Source organism: Nanorana parkeri, unplaced genomic scaffold (assembly GCF_000935625.1).
Source record: "Nanorana parkeri isolate BGI_ZX_2015 unplaced genomic scaffold, ASM93562v1 scaffold1484, whole genome shotgun sequence".
NCBI lineage: Eukaryota > Metazoa > Chordata > Amphibia > Anura > Dicroglossidae > Nanorana > Nanorana parkeri.
The window spans coordinates 346,228-367,345 of record NW_017307752.1 but is presented as its reverse complement, the minus strand read 5'-3'; the positions used below and the strand labels follow the sequence as shown (position 1 = coordinate 367,345).

The window sequence follows — 21,118 nt, the reverse complement described above, 5'->3', positions numbered from 1 at the left end:
TCATCCATGCCTATTACTCTGTCCATAGAAGCGTTCGCTTATGTGGCAAACAAGTCCCCTTCGGGAATCCCCCACTACTGTATCAGTAGGTTGTAGACCTCTGGATTTAGGCTCCTTTCCTCCTGAAGAACTTTCTGGCGGCTCAGACAATCTGCTATTTGATAGAGAGAACCCCTGAGATGAACTACCGAAATTGAAGCCATATTTTTGTCTCCCCCAAAAAAATATTTATTTTGAAAGCACTGCAGAGCGTAACTTCTTGTTCCACCCTGCTTGTTGAATTAGGCGACTGTTGTCACATTGTCCGAGAGTATCTGGGCATGCTTTAGTTCCCTCCAATTGGATGAAGCCTTCGATTCTGGCTTGTTCCACTGCCTCTGAAAAAACTGATCTTCCATTTGAGCTCCACAACCCCAGGCGCTGGCATCTGTACGTTTTTTCTTCAAAGGGGACAATATCCACAGAAGGCCCTAGTAGAGGTGGTTCTGTGTTCTCCACCACCAAAGGGCTTGTTTTTACTTTGTTGGAAGATAGCACGTTGAATACAAGGAGTCCTTGGAATAATCCCAAGTCCTTAAGTGAAATTTTTGCAGTGGTCTCTGATGAAATCTTGCCCACTGGACCGCAGGAAAGGTGGAGGTCATGAGACCCATAACCAACATGATCGATCTCATCAAGACAGTCTGATTTCTCTGAAGAATAGCCACACTTGAAGAAATCTTCTTTATTTTGTCTTGTAGAAAAATCTTCTCCTTTATTGTATTGAGAATGTAGCCTAGAAACGCGACTGTCTGGGAAGGAATCAGGTTGGACTTTGGTTTGTTGGTTAACCAGCCTAGATTCCTCACTAACAGGTTGTCTAGATAGGGGATAATACATCCCTCTGAGTCTCAGAGGCCAGAAAGACTTCCCCCAAGATCATGGAAAATAATCTTGGCGCCGAGGAGAGCCCAAAGGGAAGGGCCCTGAATTGGAAATGAGAAATCTTTGATTCTATCCTTACTGCCAACCTAAGGAATCTCTCCGATTTATCCCTGATGGGAATGTGCGGATAAGCATCTCTTAGGTTTATGGTTGCCATGTAAGCTCCTGGCTGCATGATGCTTTTGACTGAAAAAATGGGGTCCGTTCTGAATTTCTTGTACCTCACAGAAGCATTCAGAGGCTTTAAATTCAGAATAAGCCGATATTTTCCTGAGGGTTTTTGAACAACAAACATGTGAGCATAAAACCCTCTAGCGATCTCCTCTCTTGGAATAGGGAGGATCACCCTTTGGTCTACCAGATCTCCCAACAGACTGCAAATTGCAGAAGTTTTTGCTGCATCTTTGGCAATCCAGTCCCTGCTCCAGAAGTGAATACAGCAGTGGCCAGGATGCTGAGGGGGTCTCAATTGGGGCTCTCATGTCCTCAATCAGTGTTCTGAAAGAGTAAAAGGTAGCAGCCAACTCCTCCTTAACTGTGGCCAAAAGACTATTGCAAGTAGTAGTAGATTCCTCCTCAGCTAATCCATTAATACATAGTTGACAAAGGGGTTTAGAACTAGTAGTACTGAGCATAGAACCACAGACTGCCCATTTCTTCCTTGGTACTCCCTAAACTTTTTTTAGGGGCTTTGGTCTGAAAAACAGGAGAATAACCACCCGTTAGAGGTCAATCCTCATAAAAGAGACCAACCATGGGCACACAACAAGGAAACCTCCTGCACATGCTGCAGAGCTACAAATAGCCAGTAAAATCCAGGGAAATAGCCAGATAAAAATGAGGCTATTACATGAGCAGAAGCAGTAGTGATCTTGGCTGCATCCACAGAAAACTGTGCCTGAGAAGAATCCAATGTCCAGCGTTCCCTCCTGTTCAGCCTCCTCTCAGCCTGTGCTGGGATTCCCTCTAGAAGTATCACATTAGGCCCCTCCCCTTCTTTAGTCCTAGGCTTGGAGCACAACCTTACGGCACCCGGAAGCCATAGCCTTACTGAAAGTGACGTCAGCCACCACACTGTGAAGTTAGCGGAAGCACTACAGCATCTCAGAGCTGCGTGAGCCTACGACGGAGTAACACAGGCCACCACACCAAGGGGATGTTGTGGTCCCCGGTTCTGACCCTCACCAGGTACTGCAGGGAAAAGGGAGCCTTCTCCTCCGCTGCAAGCCTTCAGAAAATGCCTGATCCAGGTAAACCCACATCCTGGACAGCCCATGAGAGAGTGAAGGTCCAGATGAAAAAGATGATACATCTCCTCCGGACGGAGGAAACACAATAATTGAGGGCAAGTTAAGGCTGGATCCTTTTTAATTCTGCTGGGTGATGTGTTTCCAGTCTGGAGGCAGAGCCTCATACTCTCATGTTCTGTCCTGGAAGACGACTGGGGAAAAGAACATTCTACACAGATCAATAAAGATGAAAATTGAAGTAAAGCCAAAGCTTTTTCTGGCTTTGCTTCTCTTTTGGTTTACATTTACTAACATACTCCTGCTAACAACTGACAGTACAGAGCCACGCTGCAGCTGAAAAGGATCTTAATAATACTGTCTGATTGACAGCTAGTTCCACCTCTCCAAAGCCAGAGCCAGCTGTTCCCACCACCTTCCCTGTCTGTCCCTCCAGTGAGTGCTGGACTAACAGTTACTGCTTCCAGCTCCTTGCAGTGAGTCTAGAAATCCCCTTAAATTTGAGGAGATAGAGCATGCCATTATGTGGATCATGCTCTAACGAGAAAAGACTGGCACGATAAAATGACACTAGGGTAAAATTTGATGCCATTTGGGCTCTCTGGGTTCTTCATTTTCTACAACCTAACTTTGATAAATGACTAATCCATATATGACCACTCATATATGAACACTCAGACTAGGTCTGTGGGGGTATTCCCTCCCTGATCATACCACCTCCAAACCCATTGCTGGATCCTTACCTCCCTCCTCTGCCCTACCTTTTTTTATTTCCTTCCTCTTGTGGCTAAATCTTACTTGGTTTACTGAAGAACCACCAATGCCCTCATTCCTAAGCCCACTATGCGGGCCTTCCTCTTAATATGTGTCACTCTTTCAAGTAACACATAAATTACACTCTGTATAAGGGTGACATCAAAACACTCATCTGATCCCTTTGCGTGGGTTAGCGGAACTGAAGTAACTGAGTAAGCTGGTTGAGCTTGCACTTGTGCAGATAATATGCTTTGGTGGTGTACTACTGTCAATGTTATTGTTTTATATACATGTACACTTTCTGAAAAACCTCAATAAACATTTACTTAGAAATAAAAAACCTGACAGAGGTTCAAACCCTACCTTGCTCTATTGGAAACTATAAAAAAGTGTTTCTAAAATATAGAAAGTTAAATAATTAAACATTCTTTAAACACAGTAGTAATGCTTAAAAACAAGCCTTTAATGACCTTCGTATTTGCAGGCTCCATAAACTAGTTCTAAAAAATATTTTCACTCTCAGTTTCTTTCTATAGATCGTTTTGTTCTCACCTGCCATCCTTACAGTTTGGAATGTAATAACACAGATCAGGTTCACAGAAGAGGGAAGTGAGGTCCAACTTAAAACTTAATCAATTAATTTCTCCACAGTGGCTGCAGCTACAGTTGTTAGTGAAAGTTCGTTTTACATCTGCTTAAGAATATGTAAATTTCTAAATGTTCATAGCCTGGCCACAGTTTTTCCTGAAGGTGGTTATACTAGCATTATTTAAAAAAACAACAACATGTAATTACTTTTTATTGAACATGTATTTAAACTAATGGGGGGGTTTATTTGCTAGAAATTTTGCTTTAATCTATGCACTTCCAAAAAGGTTTTCACTAGGGATGTCCCGATACCGATGCTAGCAGTACTTGTCAAAATGCACCGATGCCTAGCGCCGAAGCTTGCGCTGTTTTTTTTGGGGTTTTTTTACCTTCCGTGGTGGCTGGGGTTGGGGTCCTCTGGGTCAACAATAGATTTACAAATCTCCCCTGCTAACATGAATAGGCTAAATCATGTTCCATAGTACATTACATGTAGTTGTACTATGGATCATTTAAAGTCACCTGTCCCTTTAAGAAAAAGTATCGGTAATTGGTATCGGCAAGTACATGAGGGGATGTACTTGTACTTGGGCCTGAAAAAGTGGCATCGGGACATCCATAGTTTTCACAAAAGTATCACTGGACGGTATGACATACAGGTAAGGTAATTTGACACCCAAATAGTTTTTTCATTTCTGTGTAGTGTTTAAAGCAAAATAATTGTTTTATTTAATATGCTGTCTTACCCCATTGTGAGTCACAGTAGTTTGAGATATATTAGTATTTGTTTTCAAAGTTATTAAAATAACGTATGAAATCCAGCCAGTGAAGCCCATCACAACACTTATGCCAAGGAAGAATCTGTCATAGGTATGGTAATAAGCGAGTCCTTGTAGAGCCAAGTCCATCAAAGTCTTGCAGAGGTCCATCTATGAAGACAAATGATAAAGCTTTGTTAGAAGCAAGCCAACACACAGAAAAGCTAATTGCTATAGATAACCAAGATAATGCACAGACCCAGCTTTCCTTTGTATCTTCTAAGTTTAAAACATTTTTGCAAAGGTCTGTATATTCAAACAGCAACTCATCAAAATGTCTAAATAAGCTGTTTACCTGGCTCCTACACGGATCTCGTTTCAGTCATTGCTTGTGATAGTAAACTAAAAACAAAAAAGTAATATATTTCAGCATATCTGCCCTTATATATAATGGTTGCATTAGTTTTATTTTTTTCAGGCTTTTTTCCTTATTCCTTTTATTCCCGCATGTAACACAATGTCTGTCTTTTTGTGTCTACGCTACTTTATGGTATCTGTAGAAGGAGCCATGGTTGTCATCCAGGCTGGACTTCAACAGCTCTGCCTCTGTACATTTCCCATTACATGGTGGATTGATTAATAGTTTACATAACATACAGTTGGGCAAAAAAGTATTTAGTCAGCCACCAATTGTGAGTGTGACTGTTTGAGGTTGTGGACAGGTGTCTTTTATACTGATAACAAGTTCAAACAGGTGCCATTGATACATGTAATGAATGCAGGAAAGAGGAGCCTCTTAAAGAAGAGGGTACAGGTCTGTGAGAGCCAGAACTCTTGCTTGTTTGTAGGTGACCAAATACTTATTTTCCACCATAATTTGCAAATAAATTCGTTCCAAATCAGCCAATGTGATTTGTTTTCTCATTTTGTCTCTCATAGTTGAGGTCTACCTATGATGCCAATTACAGGCCTCTCTCATCTTTTTAAGTGGGAGAACTTGCACAATTGGTGGCTGACTAAATACTTTTTTGCCCCACTGTAGGTAAGAATGTTTGTGCTAACTTCATAAGTAACAAGAACCCTGCATTTCTGGTAAGATCAACAAGTATTTGCTGTACTTTTTGAAAATGTTCTTAGTCTGAAAAGTGAAACCTAACGCAACCACCACATCTAAGGACTGGTAAGTTGCAATATATTACATTTTTGTTTTTGCGTTTAGATATGCTTTAAGCTCTTTGTAATTGCATATTTTCACAAGAATCAATCAGTAACAGCGAGCATATTTCCAATTATTTTCAGTCATCTGCCACTATAATTCATGTTCCAAGTATGAGATACATGGACTGTAATGAACATATTTTCTATGTTTATTACAAAACAAAATGTTGTTTTATTTTTAAAGCAAAACTTTATATTTTTAAAACACACACACAATATATATATGTCATAATAATCTGGCCACTCAGTATATATATATATATATATAAAAATAAAAAAGGCTTTTACATGTAATTTTCAATATTTTAAGCCGTCAATATTTTTAAATCTGCAGATTTCATTAAAATAATACCTGGTGATCATTTAATGAAGGTCCTTGCTCAGATCCATCCTGTAACGAAGGTCTGCTCCTGTCTTTCAGTTGTACTCTTGCACTGTAAGCCTGTCACATGACCTTCTGAGACTACAAGTTGCTGTTGTAGCTCACATTGCAAAGCTCTGCCACTAAGGGGGTTATTCACTAAAGAGCTTAAGGATCCAGCCATAGCTTCAGCTGATCCTTTGGCTCTCTATTTGGCCGCCTCAGCCCTTCGGTTCTGTCGAACCAAAGGGCTGCTGTACAGGCTATTCACACTGAGCCAAAGTGACAGCCGAAGCAGGGAGAACGGCCTGCCAAAGGGCTGGCCATTCGCCCCACAAATGACAGCTGGGCGGAGCCACCTGTGATCTCACAGCTAGCTCCGCCCAGTTGTATTGACAGATTAGCATCCTCAAATGACCTGGGTACGCTGATCTGTCATTAAACAATAACAACTGGATGGAGCCGGCCGTGACATCACGGCCGGCTCCGCTCTGTTGTTATTAACCCCTTCGTGACTGACGACTGGAAACAGTTAGGCGGAGCTAGCTGTCACTGCTAGCTCCGTCCAATTATTTTTCTTTTTTTTTCTTCTTTAAAATATCTTTATTTATTTTTAAATTTTCCTATTTATTTACCTTTTAAAAATAATTTTTCAACTCTTTTTTTTCCTAATTCTTCTCACTTATTTTCTATTCTGCTCGGTACCTCAAAGACAGCATTCGGCTGTTCACTCATTGCCGTTCGGCCCCTATGAGAATGGGGTGAACGACAGCAAGTGAGCTGCCAGGGCTTCGGCTCAGCCGATCCAGATGTGGGATCGGCTGAGTCGAAGTCCCTCTACACTTCGGCTCAGCCGAAGTACGGCTGAAATCAGCCATACTGAGCCGGAGTGAAAAGCCGAACTTTGTTCAGCTCACTTCACTTCGGCTGGGTTATTCACTCCACTGCCTTCGGCTGCTTTGTGAATAGCCCCCTAAATGTCATTTAGTAAGTGCTTACATCTATTTTGATACATGGTATACCCATGATAAATGATTCCCATTGCACTATATGCTTTCTAAAGGTAAGAGACACAGGAGTTGTTGTTACTATTCAGACACGCTGGGGTCAATTTACTAAAGGCTTGTTCATCTAGCAAAGTAACTTTGCTAGCTGTTCTCTATGCAAGATAAATGTTTGTGAAAAAGGTGAAGATGTGTTCACTTTGAATACCAAATACATTCACTTTGCAAAATGGATTTATACTTTGCATAGTGAACATTCACAAGTAAACAGCCTCTACTCCTTTAATAAATCAACCCCACTGTGTGTGATAACATTTTGGGGTGAAGCTGATAATGGGGAGGAGGAAATGAGTGTGGGGGAGTCTGTGTAAATTTTATACATCTTATCTTTGTGTGTGTTCATACAGGGTGTGTTTTTCGCTTTCTGGGCTTTTCATTTAAAATAACTATGGAATATATAAATGCATACATAACACATTATACGTATATATGCACGTATATATGTGTTAATTCTGTTGCAAATGTATAACAATTGTTTTGCTCAACTATGTAAAAATATTACAAACGTCATCAATAATTGAAAGTTAAAGAAAACAAGTGTAACCTGTATGGGGATTTGGAGCATCTCTAATTTGCTCGTGGACCTATGGAACACATGGCTACCTTTGCACCTAAGCTCATGTTCGCCTAAGTCATCACAGGCTAAACCCATTCTTGCAAAATCATCACTGTGCATTGCATACCCAGATGCATTCTCACTACACTTGATCGATTTGCTGTCAAGAGAAACATTTGGCAACAGTTTGACTGCAATCCATCTTATCAGTCTCAATATGACAAGATCGACAAAACAACATCAAATGACATGGCTACTACACCACATAGATAGTTCCGCTCACATGTGAAGCAACAAAAATAACTATTATTTAGAACTCCAATCACCTGTTAAGCTTGCCATGGCAGACTTATAAAAACCTGCAGATGGCAAAGTACCGTTACTGGTCCTCAGTCTGAGATAATAATTGAATTTTCAAGGTTTGAATACTTTGAAATTTTCACCCTTAAGATTCCTTTTGCAAAGTTTTTGTCTGTGATTTACAGTATCTAAAATATAAATGTGTTCAACATTTCCCTGCATGGAAGGATGGCTGGACCGTGTTATCCTATTAAGCGAGCTTCCTTTAACTTTCTATGAGGAGCAATTTATTTGCAGTTCTGTGAAAGGAAAGATAAGCAGCGCACAGCATAAGCCAGACCTGGGAACTGTTTAAATAAATACTTTCTTGGCAAACAGCAATCTGACTGCTTACAGCATGTACACGTTGTTGGGGTCTACAAATATCTGTACTCTGCTACACTCATTAATGGAAAACAATTCTCCGCTATACTGTAGCAGGATCATAATTTTAGCCCAGATACTTGAAGTTTTCTTTTCTTAAGTGTATTTGCACCTGTCTATATTACATTACAGTTGTGAAGTTTCTACTTCACAATTGTAATTTGCATAGAATGGATACATACTCTAAAGATTTCCTGTCAATAGATTTTTTTAGCACTCTACAACCTCTCTAGACACAGCTGACCCTTCTTGCTGAAAGAATTAATTGTCTGGGTTTAGTTTTCTCTCTGGAAGTTAAAGGAGTTTAATAGTAACAAGTTAAATTGACACTGTTGCATCACTGGAAACATGCAAACAATTTCTGATTACAATAGAAGACTGTGAATACCTGTAATAAATACATGCATGCCACTTTGGGGGATGGCGGGGCTAAACTCCTCGGTCTTCCACTGTAGCCACAGGTAAAATCTACTTCTAAAAACATCAAATGCAGCTGTTCGCTGTGTTTACTCATGCTGGCCCCTACATCACTGCTAAATTCTGCAGTGATGTAGTTGCAGGAGGAAAAAAAATAGAGCATGCAGCATGAGACAAAAGCAATTATCACTCCTGGAAGTGCCAAATGTTGAACATTTTACCAGTGACTTCAGTGGTAGAAGACAGAGCAGCATGGACTCCCTGCCCGCTGGAGAGGTATTCACAGTCTTCTATTGTAGGTAGCAATTGTTTCCTTTTTTCCCCTGGTAAGTGACAGAGCTGCTTTAATGCATTTTCAATATTTTTTTTATCTGCAGGTTTCATTAAAATAATATCTGGTGATCCAAATTTAAGCATCTAACACTCTGTCCCTCTCTCCCAAATGTTCTGCACTGTCACCCTATTACACGGGCTTCCAATAGAAACTGAATGTGATTGTTTAGACACACATTATGCAGGCATGGGCCTCTGTTGTCAACATGAGGAAACCTGACCTGAGAAATGTAATGAAGCCTTTGCAGGGGCGCATGCATGCAGAGAGAAAGTAGCTGAGAAAAAGCTGCAGGCACTGAGCTGTACATTGCTTTTGTTGCACATACAAATAAGGGAACATAAGAAAACGTCCAGAAAATGGGCAGCATGTTTTCTCTTTTTTAACGTTTTTCTATAGGAAAATTACATTCTCTATGTTAGCTTGTCTCCATGCTGGCTGTGTGCATCTCCTATCGCACTAGTTTTTATAACAATATTTGAAGGGGAGACATAGAACAGAGGATGTGTGCACTTATGCTTTGCTGCAGTTACTGCATCTTGAACTTGTCTAAACCATGTCATTTAAGTTATAATGGAGCCACATGATCTGTTCAGGGTACTGAGATCAGGAATGCTATTCATGCTACAGCCAGTTTGTGACTAATGATCCAGTACATTAGTTTTAAAATGTCAGTACATTTGTTACTGGTTTGGGTTGCTGATATTTTTTGTAGACCTGGTAGGTCTTATAGATTGCACTTGTTACTCTATCGTGTTAATAGATATTTTCCTAACCTATCAATGTTGTATCATATAACTGCAAGTCATTATTTAGCCCTTTGTTATAACAATCATAACATTATGAGACAAAAAGTATGCAGACAAATATAATTAGCTGCCTCTTTCTTGTGTCCTTCGGCAAAAGTCACCGGGAGTCTGTTTAAACAGCCCCGATGCTGGCGACATACACTGTACGTCGTCAGTCACGAAGGGGTTAAAACAGCTGCAGACATAAGATAATTGTCACTTAGTGTGGCCAATCTCACAGGCAGCATTAGAGAAAATAGCGATTGGTCATAGTGGAAATTTCTGGTCAGTCCTTTTTTTGGGGGGAGGTTAGATGTTTAGTCATGCTCACCCTCCTGCCTTCATTGATTGAAGTAAATAAGCAAGAAAAACATAAGAAAAGTATTTTAAAACCAAAAATATATAGAAAATAGAGAAAGATTTTTCCTAGTCTGACCCGTGATCATGTTAGTGTTACTACAGATAGTAACTACTAATTTTATTCTGCAAATCTGTCCCATTTAACATAGCGCTACAATTATGTGTCTGGTACAAATGTTATTTACAAACAGAATAAAGACATTTGAAAAAAAATGCATATGCATTTTTTGCTAATCCTACAAAAAAAAAAAAAATTCATATAATGAATGGCATTTCTTTTTTCATTCAGCAAAGGCTAAAAGGAAACTAGCTAGAAAGAAAAGGAAGGAGTAAGAGAGAACAATATGTTAATCAGGGTTACATTTTTATTTTCATTGTTAACAAGCACTGATTCTGTATGAAGATGTTACAGTGATCAGTACAAAAATAGCAGCTGAAAGCAGTTCTGCTACACAGACCTGGACCACAGCTGTCAAACTGGCAGCGGATTCTCACAGGCTTGAGCCCAACAGTGAAGGATTCTAGTTAAACATTGAGCATATACAATGATGATGTTTTAGTTAAAAGAGAACTATGGCCAAATCTTTTTGGCCATAGTTCCCTTTAGGGTCACAGGAAGACATTTACAGAGACACGCTGCAGTCGGCTTGAGGAATGAAGAGGGAACAAGGGAATCCCTGCAAGGAAGAATAACTGACAGTCACCTCTCTCTGCAGGGAGAAGATTGTGAACTGAGTGATCAACGGTATGTGATCGGTCAGTTCTCTATCAATTGAGCCGACGTTGGCTCTAACTATGGGGTTGAGTGTATTTTACTCATGCATAGTTGCATAGTTCTCCTTTAAGGGATGTTGTCAATGAGATCTGTCAAACACTAACTGCTTATACCTCTACAGGACACCATAAATGAGATTTTCTTTCAGAGTTCATGACAATGCAAAATCAGATCGAAAACATCAAGAATTTCCTAGTGTATGATCAGCGTCAGTCAAGTAATCCACAATAACCAAACAGAATTCACTTTACTGAAACCAGACCAGTACATGATGGGTGTTGACTGGTTGTTATGAGTGTTAAATTGAATTAAATTAGCCTTACTAGCCAATACAAGACATTGGAATAGGTAGACCAACCAAGTGGAATAAAGTGCTTTAGAAAAGGCTAAAAAAAGGTAACTATTCTAAAGAAACTATATCTTACTTATTATACTCTTGGACAGCTACAGTTATGGCCAAAAATATTGGCACCCCTGCATTTCTGTCAGATAATGCACCACTTCACACTGAAAATTGTTGCAACTACACGTTTAGGCATTCTCATGTTTATTTCTTTTGTTTGTATTGCTATGACACAAAAAAGTGGAGAAAAAAAATCCAAATCTGACACATTCCATGCATAACTCCAAAAATGGACTGGACAAATTTATTGGCACCCTCAATTAATATTTGGTAGCACAGCCCTTGGAAAAAAATAACTGAAATCAATCAATTCCTGTAACCATCGATGAGTTTATTACACCTCTCTATAAACCTCTCTTCTTTCGCCAACTGCTCCAGGTCTATCACATTTGAAGGGTTAGTTTTCACAACTGCTGTTTTGAGATCTCTCCACAGGTGCTCTATCAGATTTAGATCTGGACTCATTGCTGACCAGTCTAGTACTCTCCAGCACTTTGTCGGAAACCATTTCTATGTGCTTTTTGACGTGTGCTTTGGGTCAGTGTCCTGCTGTAAGACCCATGACCTCTGGCGGAGACCCAACTTTCTGACACTGGACCCTGCACTGCACCGAAAAATTATTTGGTAGTCTTCAGATTTCATAATGGCAGGCACATAGTCAAGGCATCCAGTGCCTGAAGCAGCAAAGCAACCCCAAAACATCAGTGAACCTCCACCATGTTTGACTGTATTTTGTTCTTTAAAGGACTCATTTATTTTTCTGAAAACAGTATAATAATGGGCTTTACCAAAAGGATTTTGGCTTCCTCAGGTAAGTTTTGGCAAACTCTAATCTGGCTTTTTTCTGTTTCTGTGTCAGCAGTGGGATCCTCCTACCATAGTGTCCCTTTTCATTCAGATGGCGACGTGTAGTGCGAGCTGACACAGTTGTACCCTGTGCCTGAAGGTCAGCTTGAATTTGTCTGGAAGTTGATTGAGGGTCTTTATCCACCATTCGAACAATCCTTTGTTGCAATCTTTAATCAATTGTTCTCTTTTGTCCACCTCCAGGGAGATTAGCTACAGTGGGCTGTAAACTTCTTGATGATGTTGCGCAGAGCAGACAAAGGAGCATTAAGATCTCTGGAGATGGACTGAACCTTGAGATTGTCCATGCTTTTCCACAATTTTTGTTCTCAAATCCTCAGACAATTCTTTGCTGCTCTTTCTTTTCTCCATGCTCTGTGTGGCACACAGAGACACACAACAGAAAGGTTGAGTCAATTTTTCACCATTTTACCTGGTTGCCGGTGTAATTTCTATATTGTTAGCACCTGTTAATTGATACATGTGTTTAATTGAAAATTACAGGAGCATCATAAACTTGGAATGCAATTATTTCTTGTAGTTTGGAGAAGGTGCCAATAATTTTGGCCATGACCTTATATATGTAAAGATAAAAAACTTTTTTTTTTCTTTTAGTTTTGCATAGACTCGGGTCCTTTAGACACAACAGGTTGTGAGAGATTGTCACCAAAATAAGTATTTCTGCTCTGAGGCCAACTGAAAATTTGGAATTTTCCCTGACTTTCCCCTGACAATAGTAATGATGAAAAATAGAGAAGGTAACACTCCACAGCAGAGGCACAGACAGAAATGTCATAGGGTTGCTAACCCTCCCCCATGCCATCCAAAACAAAAAAATATATATGTATATAAATATATAAAATTATAATAGATATATGAAATATTAAAATCAAAAGGTTTTTAAGTTATTTCAAATGATGATGAAATTACTTACAATGAATGCCGCTCCTTGATGTTTTAGTTTCCTGCAGAATCAGCTGGTTTTCTAAACACTGACCCTGATGTCCTGTTTTAGGGTGGCTCCTTTCCCTTACAGGGTCTTAGGGAGTCACCATTGCTTGTGCTAGTAAGCTGTGTGCATCTCCACAAACATAGCACTACAAGCCACTTCCATTCTCCCTTTTTCCTGATGCTCTCTCTTCCCCTTCTCTGTTTCTTGTGATCCTTTACTGGACAGGAGGTTAACAGAAGCCGAGCAGACAGAGTTGGAGCCAGCTGTTTTGGAAGCATGATGACTGTAAGTGCTTGGCAAACATTTAAATAAATGCATTGCTGGGTGATGTATATATTTTCTGATCTGGGTTTATTATTAAAAATGTGATAGTTTAAAGTGACATTAAACCCTCAGATTTTTTTAACATAAAACAATACTGTAATGTGTGCCTTACTGTAATCCATGGTTGTTTCCCTTCTCTTTGCTGCTCTTCCTTTTAAATCTGTATCTGTTCTCATGCTGGGCAGAACTTCTGTTTTGCAGCAGACTGCCTTGTCTCAGGAATGGATATATGGTGTCTGTGTATAGGTTTGTAACCTGAGCCAGCACTACAGGAAGAGGCCCTGAGCTGCAAAGGGAAGTTCTCCCCAAGCGTGAGAAGACATTACAGTATTGGTTTATGTTAAAAAATCTGAGGGTTTAATGTCACTTTAATAGAACTTTAGACTTTGGTACAAAAAAAATTGAGCATTATTTTTCATTCATTGTTGCTGGACCTGGAAATAATGTAATTTCCTATTCAGTTAAAAATTGTGTTAGAAAAAATTGTTGAAATAAAATCTTGTCTTTGCACTTACTTCTAGATTCTATAATACAGTTTGTTTTCCAAACATCGGAATTATTTGAGCACAGCTGCTTTGTAAGAGGAGGAAGCATCAAGGGATATGGAAGATGTTTTTACTTAGTCAGCATAAAGCATCACTTCATAACATGGCAAATCAGGATCAAATAGTTAATGAAGAAAAGAAGAAAAATCACATGCCACTTTCCCCATGTGATACAAATTGCTACGTCTAGCTCTGAATGCTCTGGTAATTTGGTGCTAAAGAGATTTGCACTAGGAGTTTTCCTATGATTGAAATGCCAATCTTTACAACAATAGGAAACACAAGGACACATAAAAGACATTACTCAAATAAGAAACTGTCGCTGCCTTGTGATTATAAACTTACCGCTTCTTTGTAATTCCCTCCCTGAATGTAAGATCTTGTTTTCCTCAGAATGTCAAGCTGCTTAGAATCTGAAAGCAAACTGCAAATACAAACATATGTGAAAGGTGCTAACATTGATACAGTGTGGTTAAACAGCTTATATATATTCCACCAATGTATGTGGAATGATTTCAAAATGTGCAACAAAGAACAATCACAGTGATAGATGGCTTATCCCATAACATATCTTTACAAAGATCAAATGGGGGTCAAAGAGAGGTTTTCCTTTGTTCAAGCTACACTTTTCCAATTTAAAACTGCTGCCTAAATAAGAGAATAGACTCCTTTATAGCATTTTAGGTAGGAGAGGTTAAATGATCAGCATGTGTATTTGTCACTTACAGTTCACCTATTACCAAGATCCCCTATTTTCTTGAACTAGACCATTTTCTTCCCACATTTCTCTATCTTTGCTGAATGTGTGCAAAGAGTTCTCAACTTTATGCGGACAGCGTCTGAAACACATTCAGCACATGTAGAATAATCTTGATACAGAGATACCTGGTGTTGGACATTGAGCGTTGCACACCACAGCAACATGAGTGCAGAGGTTTAACTATATTCAAGCTTGTTGTTCACCTACCTCCAGGTTAGATGGTACCCTTTATAGGCAAACCTGGGTTTTTCCCATGAAATGCAAAGTGACAAGTTTGCTTTAATATCCCTTTCTACAGCAGCACATACTTTCTGTATGTGCTTCCCCAGGCACTCTTTTAAGCCACCAAGAACAAGTAAAGTTTAGGCTCTGAGCAATGCAACCATAATGCAATGTAAGATTTTATTTATTTTGTGCTGTCAAACAAATTGATGAAAAGAAAGGGATGGGCACAGACAAAAAAATTTGTGATAAAGAAAAACATGTGTATTGAGAAATCTTTCCAACAGAGACACAGACAGCAGCAAAAATACATTTGTGGTGAAAGGTCTTAAAATCTCTGTCAGGATTGTATTGTTCTATGCTCCTTCCTATCCCACTGCTCCCTGTTCCCCTCATCACTTGACCTGGTGTCACAAGGTGTTACTAAGACACAATGTGAGGGTAAGTCTGCCTAAGGGAGTCACAGACGAAAATAAAGACATTACAGAGGTTCATATCCTTCCTCATTCTATTAGTAACTTTAAAAAAGTTCTGGCTGTAGCTCCTCTTTGGGGCCCGATGAGGAGGGCATTTAAAGAAGGTTCTTATTTTGCTGAATATAGGGCTGAATTGAAATAAAATAATGTAGAAGTAAACACTTAAATTACAACATTTTAGTTATAATTTTAGTGAAAGCTTTGTTTTATATCAATTTCTGGTGTCCTAAATACGTTGTCATAAAGCTCATTTTCTCCCCCTCCTCAGCCGTTCTCTTCCAAATCAGGGAGTCAATCAAAAAACCATTTGAACGCTAATGATTTTTTTATGCTGTAGTAACACTTTCACGCTTAGAAGCTTCTATTAAGTTTTTGCCAGCATGTATATTTAAAATAATTACACAAGCTGTAACTCCTTGTATTTTAACAAGAAAAAACACCAAACCTAAAAATAAGCAATGCTCATCTAGAATGACAACCCATAAATTATAGTGAAGAACTGCACCACAAAGCACAAGATATCTTGTAACATCCTGTGATTATTTAACATTTATAGTGCCTTCTATCAAGGATGCATAGCTAGGATCTGTCCATTCATCTGATGTTTGAAGAGTTTAATGGACCAGAACCATATAACGATTCCAATGTACAACAGCTACATGTCATACTTGTATACATGAAGATTAACAAATCCAAAGATCATCTGTTTGCTTGACAGCAGTTTCATATTGACATCCCTGATGTCTGTTCACTTAGAACAATTATTGTGCATAAGATTATAAGCATTTTATAGAACTGTCATACTTGATTATTAAAACTAACCTATATAATATGAGGAAAGAAAATGGCAAAACATTACTGCCGTAAAGGAATAGAAAACCTTGTGTTCTCCATCTGTCACAAATATAACATAATCCAAACATGGTGAATAAGCCCATTATTGGGTGAAACATATCAGAGTGAAAAGGATCCATGATGGGACGATGTGTATTGTGTGCTATAATAAATTTTTCAGCAAACCTTGTGGTGTGCGACTGGACTTCTTTATGTGAGTAACTGTTGATGCTGGAGCAAGACAGGCTCGGCCAGTGTGCACCCACCATTCTCTCTAGTGCTGCTGTGAAGGATCTGTGATGCTGGAATATGAAAGTTAATGGTGAGGGGATGTCAAATCAGAGTTGCTATGGCATAAGTATGCTTATGGGGTAAAGGTCTGGAAAATAGAATCTACAAATGTAGTCCAGTTGCCATTGTTGAAAGTGAAAAGCGATGAAATTGCATGCCTTCGGTATGTCGTAAAGTGTGAAAAGATATCAATTATTGCTTATTCTTTAAAGAAATTCTGCATTGGCCAGGACAAATCTGTTAGTACCCCTAGAAAACATAAATAATTGGGTCATATTGATATTTCAAACTGTTTTCTGTAATTAGTATCCCACATCTTTAATCTTGTAATCAGTTAGTCAACGTTTCTTACTTTCAGTTCCTGGTCCCCAGCTCAGAAATGCTTCTCAATAGTCATTTGACTGTGCTGACCAATAAGTGCTCACTATTTGCGAACATTATGCGCATTTCATACCGCAGGGCTGGGAAATCCAGTGTACGATGTATAGAATGCTACACCTGCTGGTGGGGACTTCAGGCACGTAAGTGCAGCAGAAGCCGGTAGTGGGGTGCTGTCAGTAAGTTTATTTTTTTCACCTTTTGCGAGAAAGTGAACTTACTCTTTAGGGCCCATGGGCGTGTAGCCAACCTTCCTGGATGTGGTTGCAAGAGAAAAATCAACCCCAGATTGACCAGAAGGATAGTCCAAAATGGTAGACAAAGAGGCAAGAAAACCTCTAATAGATACAAGCTGAACTCCAAGGAAAGTGCCTGATCGCACCATCCATCATTTGTTAGCAAGAGTGGGCTCAAAGGAAGACTTTAGTGTAGAAAGAAAACCACAAAATTTGCTTAAGTTCATATTGACAAGCTTTATTGCGTCTGAAAGACAAAACTCAAACTCAAAAAGTCATATCAGCTCTATTTTCAAAGATGAAAATAATGGAGCTTTCAAAGAAAAGAACACCATGCCTACCGTAAAACAAAATGGAGGAGGCTCAGTCATTTGTTTGAAGGGCTGCTTTGCTGCACCTTGTGCATAGTTCCTTCAATCTGTACAGGGCACAATAAAATCTGAAGACTATCAAGGAAGCTCTGTCTTGGTCGCAGGTCATGGGTCCTTCAACAGGATAAACACACAGCTAAAAACATCCAAGAATGGCAAATAACATCACATTGGACTACTCTAAAGTGACTGTAAATAAGCTTTGATTTTAATCCTATCGAACATCTATGGAAAGAGCTGAAACATGCAGTGTGGAGAGGGCACCTTTCAGACAGCTGGAGTAGTTTGCTCAAGATAAGTGTGCCAAACTGTCTGGTGGCAGGTGCAGAAATCTCATTAAGAGCTACAAAAAGTTCTTGTTTGCAGTTATTGCCTCTAAAGGTTAACATGTAAAATATTAAGTAAAAACATCACAACTATTTTAAATGCACTTTTTTTCTGCCTGTTTGTAATCCAAATTTTATTGGATTTAATTTGAAATCCAATTTAAATAGATGCATTAAAATATTTACCACATAGAAAAATAGTTTCTAATATAAAATCGAAAACTAATAATCCCCTGCACTAGCAAGAATAGCTCATAAAATGATAAGCAACATTTGCAATTAAACATTCAAAAAAGTAGTAATAATAATACACAGAGACACAGACCGCTCCTAAAAACAAGGCATTTGGTGAAACATATTAACAAACAAAGCAATGAAAATAAAAAAAATGTTTAAATAATATTGGTAAAATCGTAAAAATAACTTTTAAAAATAGCTAAGGGCAGAGGGGAGGAAGGAGATCATTGGTACTGATTAGGATTAACGAAGGGTTATTAGGAGGTTAAATAGGAACAATGTGTTTTTGCTTGTAAGGTTGGTTTTATTGATGTCATATACAAATAAAACAGCCAATACTGTAATCAACATATGAATCAGATAATACACTGTTGCATAATATTTTTCATTGTCACTTACAGACACTATCTGAACATGTAATTTTATACAGAATCAGCTACAGCAACCAGATTTTGCCAATAGCAGCCAGGGTGCACCACGATGGACGGCAAAGAGTGGGGCATGGAGATCTGGCCTAGGAACTTTGTTGAAGTTTTTAAGGTGTCGAAGTCCAGAAGTGATTATACACTCTAAAATGTTATAGGTCAAAGGCATAGTGCTTTCGCCTGGTGAAGACTATGATGACTTTAGTAATTGTAAATATTTGTTCTAATCATTTGTCATGACCGTTTTTTGTCCAGACTAGGAAGATGTTTGGCCAGTTGCTACTACCCCTTTGACATGAGTGGTCCAATCAGGTCCGCCTGTCAGTTTTTCAGCTGGACCCAATCGAATGCTCTTTACAAGTCTATGGGCCGCCGTGTGTAAATGGATAAGCATCCGTTTTACACCCGGTTAGCCCCGGCTAGGTCCGGGGGAAAAAATCGATCAGAGATCCGTTTCGCCTGATCGGATCGTGTCCGACTGGGGGTAATCTGATGTAACACATGTCGTTTACATCAGATTCCCCATAGACCAACATGGGGTCCGGCAGCTTCAGTTTTTTCCTCCATCGCAAGATGGAGGAAAAAACTGTATGGACACGGATGTCACAGCGGTGAAATCCACTCTGTACTGGTGAGATCAGAACAAGATCTGATGACGGATTCTCTCCTGACACACTCATGTGAAAGGGGTCTTAAGGTTGTGGTCATGTAAAGCAGTGTGTTCCAAAGCCTACACTGTTATTCTAATGTCGGCTATCTGATAAGATTATTGAAAGCTATTAGGTTATCAAATGTATTTTATTTTTACACTGAGTGGCCAGTTTATTATGACCACCTGATGTTTGTAGGCAAATTAGCTATAATTAGCTATAATTTCGCGCTGAAGTAGCTAGAGGGCCAGACCATTATAAATAGGGAAGCAGGTTGTTTACCACGACAATAGCAGTTATTTTTTTCTGAAGATATGGGTAAACAACGCGATTTAACAGCCTTTGAACCTGGGATGATAGTTGGCGCTCTGAGCCATGGAGCGAGTATCAGCAAAACAGCAGAATTCGTTAAATGTTCAAGAGGGGCTCATTGTTAAAGTGTTTAAGGACTGGACTGTCAGCCGAAAATCTGGGTCCGAACGTGCGAATTGTGGCCGTCAGCGACTAGTCAATGTTAGGGCAGAACAGAGAGTGGCAAGACTGGTACAAGACAACAGAAGGGCAACAGTGCAGTGTCAGATTCCTCGCATCACCTTTCAACATCTCGTGGAGTCACGAGGCGGCCCAAAAAAGTCATCTCGTGGAGTCATCTCGTGGCCCAACGAAGTACTGATGGGGTGGTCATAATAATCTGGCCACTCAGTTTATAGGCAGTGTGTTGAAGAACCTGGACTTAAAATTACACTGCCTCAAAAAAAGTTCAGTACAATAATGCAAAGCTCATAAACACACAAAACACATACACTGCCAAACGCTTTGTTTACTATTATATGATAGTTGAGGAAAATCATTTAACAGCCAATATTTCAGGGTAACCTACAGAGGCAACAGTTTTAATCAAAATGTTTGAAATTATGTGAAGGTATTTTAAAATCGGTTTCTCTTTTATAATATCATATACTATATTATATTGATGAGATCGGCATCATGTATGAAATGCATCCCAATGTGATGCTGATGAACTGAAGATAGCATAACCATCTAAAGGAGCAGGCCCGCCAGAGAGGTTTGTGATTCCTATCTGTCACTGGTAAAGAGAATAGGCAATCAGTGTCTTGGCAGTTCTGTTTATGCAGCACTTTCCAAACCCAAAGACCGAAAACAGCTAAGAGCTGGAAACAAAACAAACGTCTCAATGTTCTATACAGCTCTTATGTAACAGATATGTCCCTGGATGTTCCGTTTAGACTAATGACAAAAAGGGGTAATGATGCTAAGCAATCAAAAGGCAGCTGGCTACTGTAGCAGAGCGAATGGAATGAGCCAGGAATTACTCTGCAATAACACAAACATTGCTAGACACGGAAGAGAGACAGCTGTGCACAGGATGTATTATTTGCTGCATAGTACCCATTTAAAAAAAAAATGTATTAGCACTGTTGTGGTCTAGGTTGAAATTTTAATGTGTCCATAGTGTTCTTACCTTCAGAGAAGTGATTTATTCTCATGACATTATGGACAACCCATGTCAAAATATCAACTTATTTTGAGCGTCTGTGTTTTTTTAAGCCCTATTACACTGTTGTCCATTACTCTACTTTGCTCCACATTGTTGTAATTGTATCCATATGTGTCAGGATTCAGGGATAAGGAGGAAAAGACTTCCTACATAGTATTTTATTTCTTCATCTAAGTCAAAAGCCAACTTGTTTTAGAGGCATCAGCATTCTCCTTCATCAGGGCTTTTAAAACATATTTAAATGTAGGGATAATGCACTTAGTGAGGGTGCAATCCAACACTAGTAGTAGAGTAGAGGTGTATTTATTGAATGGTTCTCACAGCTGGTTTAAGCAGATTTTCTGTGTAGCAGTGATCCAGTAATCTCAGCCTTAACTGGACCAAAAACAAAGTATACTGTAAAGTATCATTCAGAGCCTAAGAATATCCCTGGCTCCCTATCACTAAGGATAGTCTG

The 21,118-nt window shown here is 39.2% G+C and overlaps 1 protein-coding gene across 1 annotated transcript in view; it reads right to left on the bottom strand.

Annotated features, from left to right (window-relative positions):
• The window catches only part of PIGN (phosphatidylinositol glycan anchor biosynthesis class N), a gene marked incomplete at both ends in the record, with an annotated part of 128,295 nt that overhangs the window by 27,457 nt on the left and 79,720 nt on the right, over positions 1-21,118 (bottom strand). Inside the window, 2 exons of the mRNA XM_018570237.1 lie at positions 4,262-4,444; positions 14,282-14,360. Of these exons, the coding sequence (XP_018425739.1) occupies positions 4,262-4,444; positions 14,282-14,360 (262 nt within the window). The remainder of the gene's footprint in view (positions 1-4,261; positions 4,445-14,281; positions 14,361-21,118) is intronic.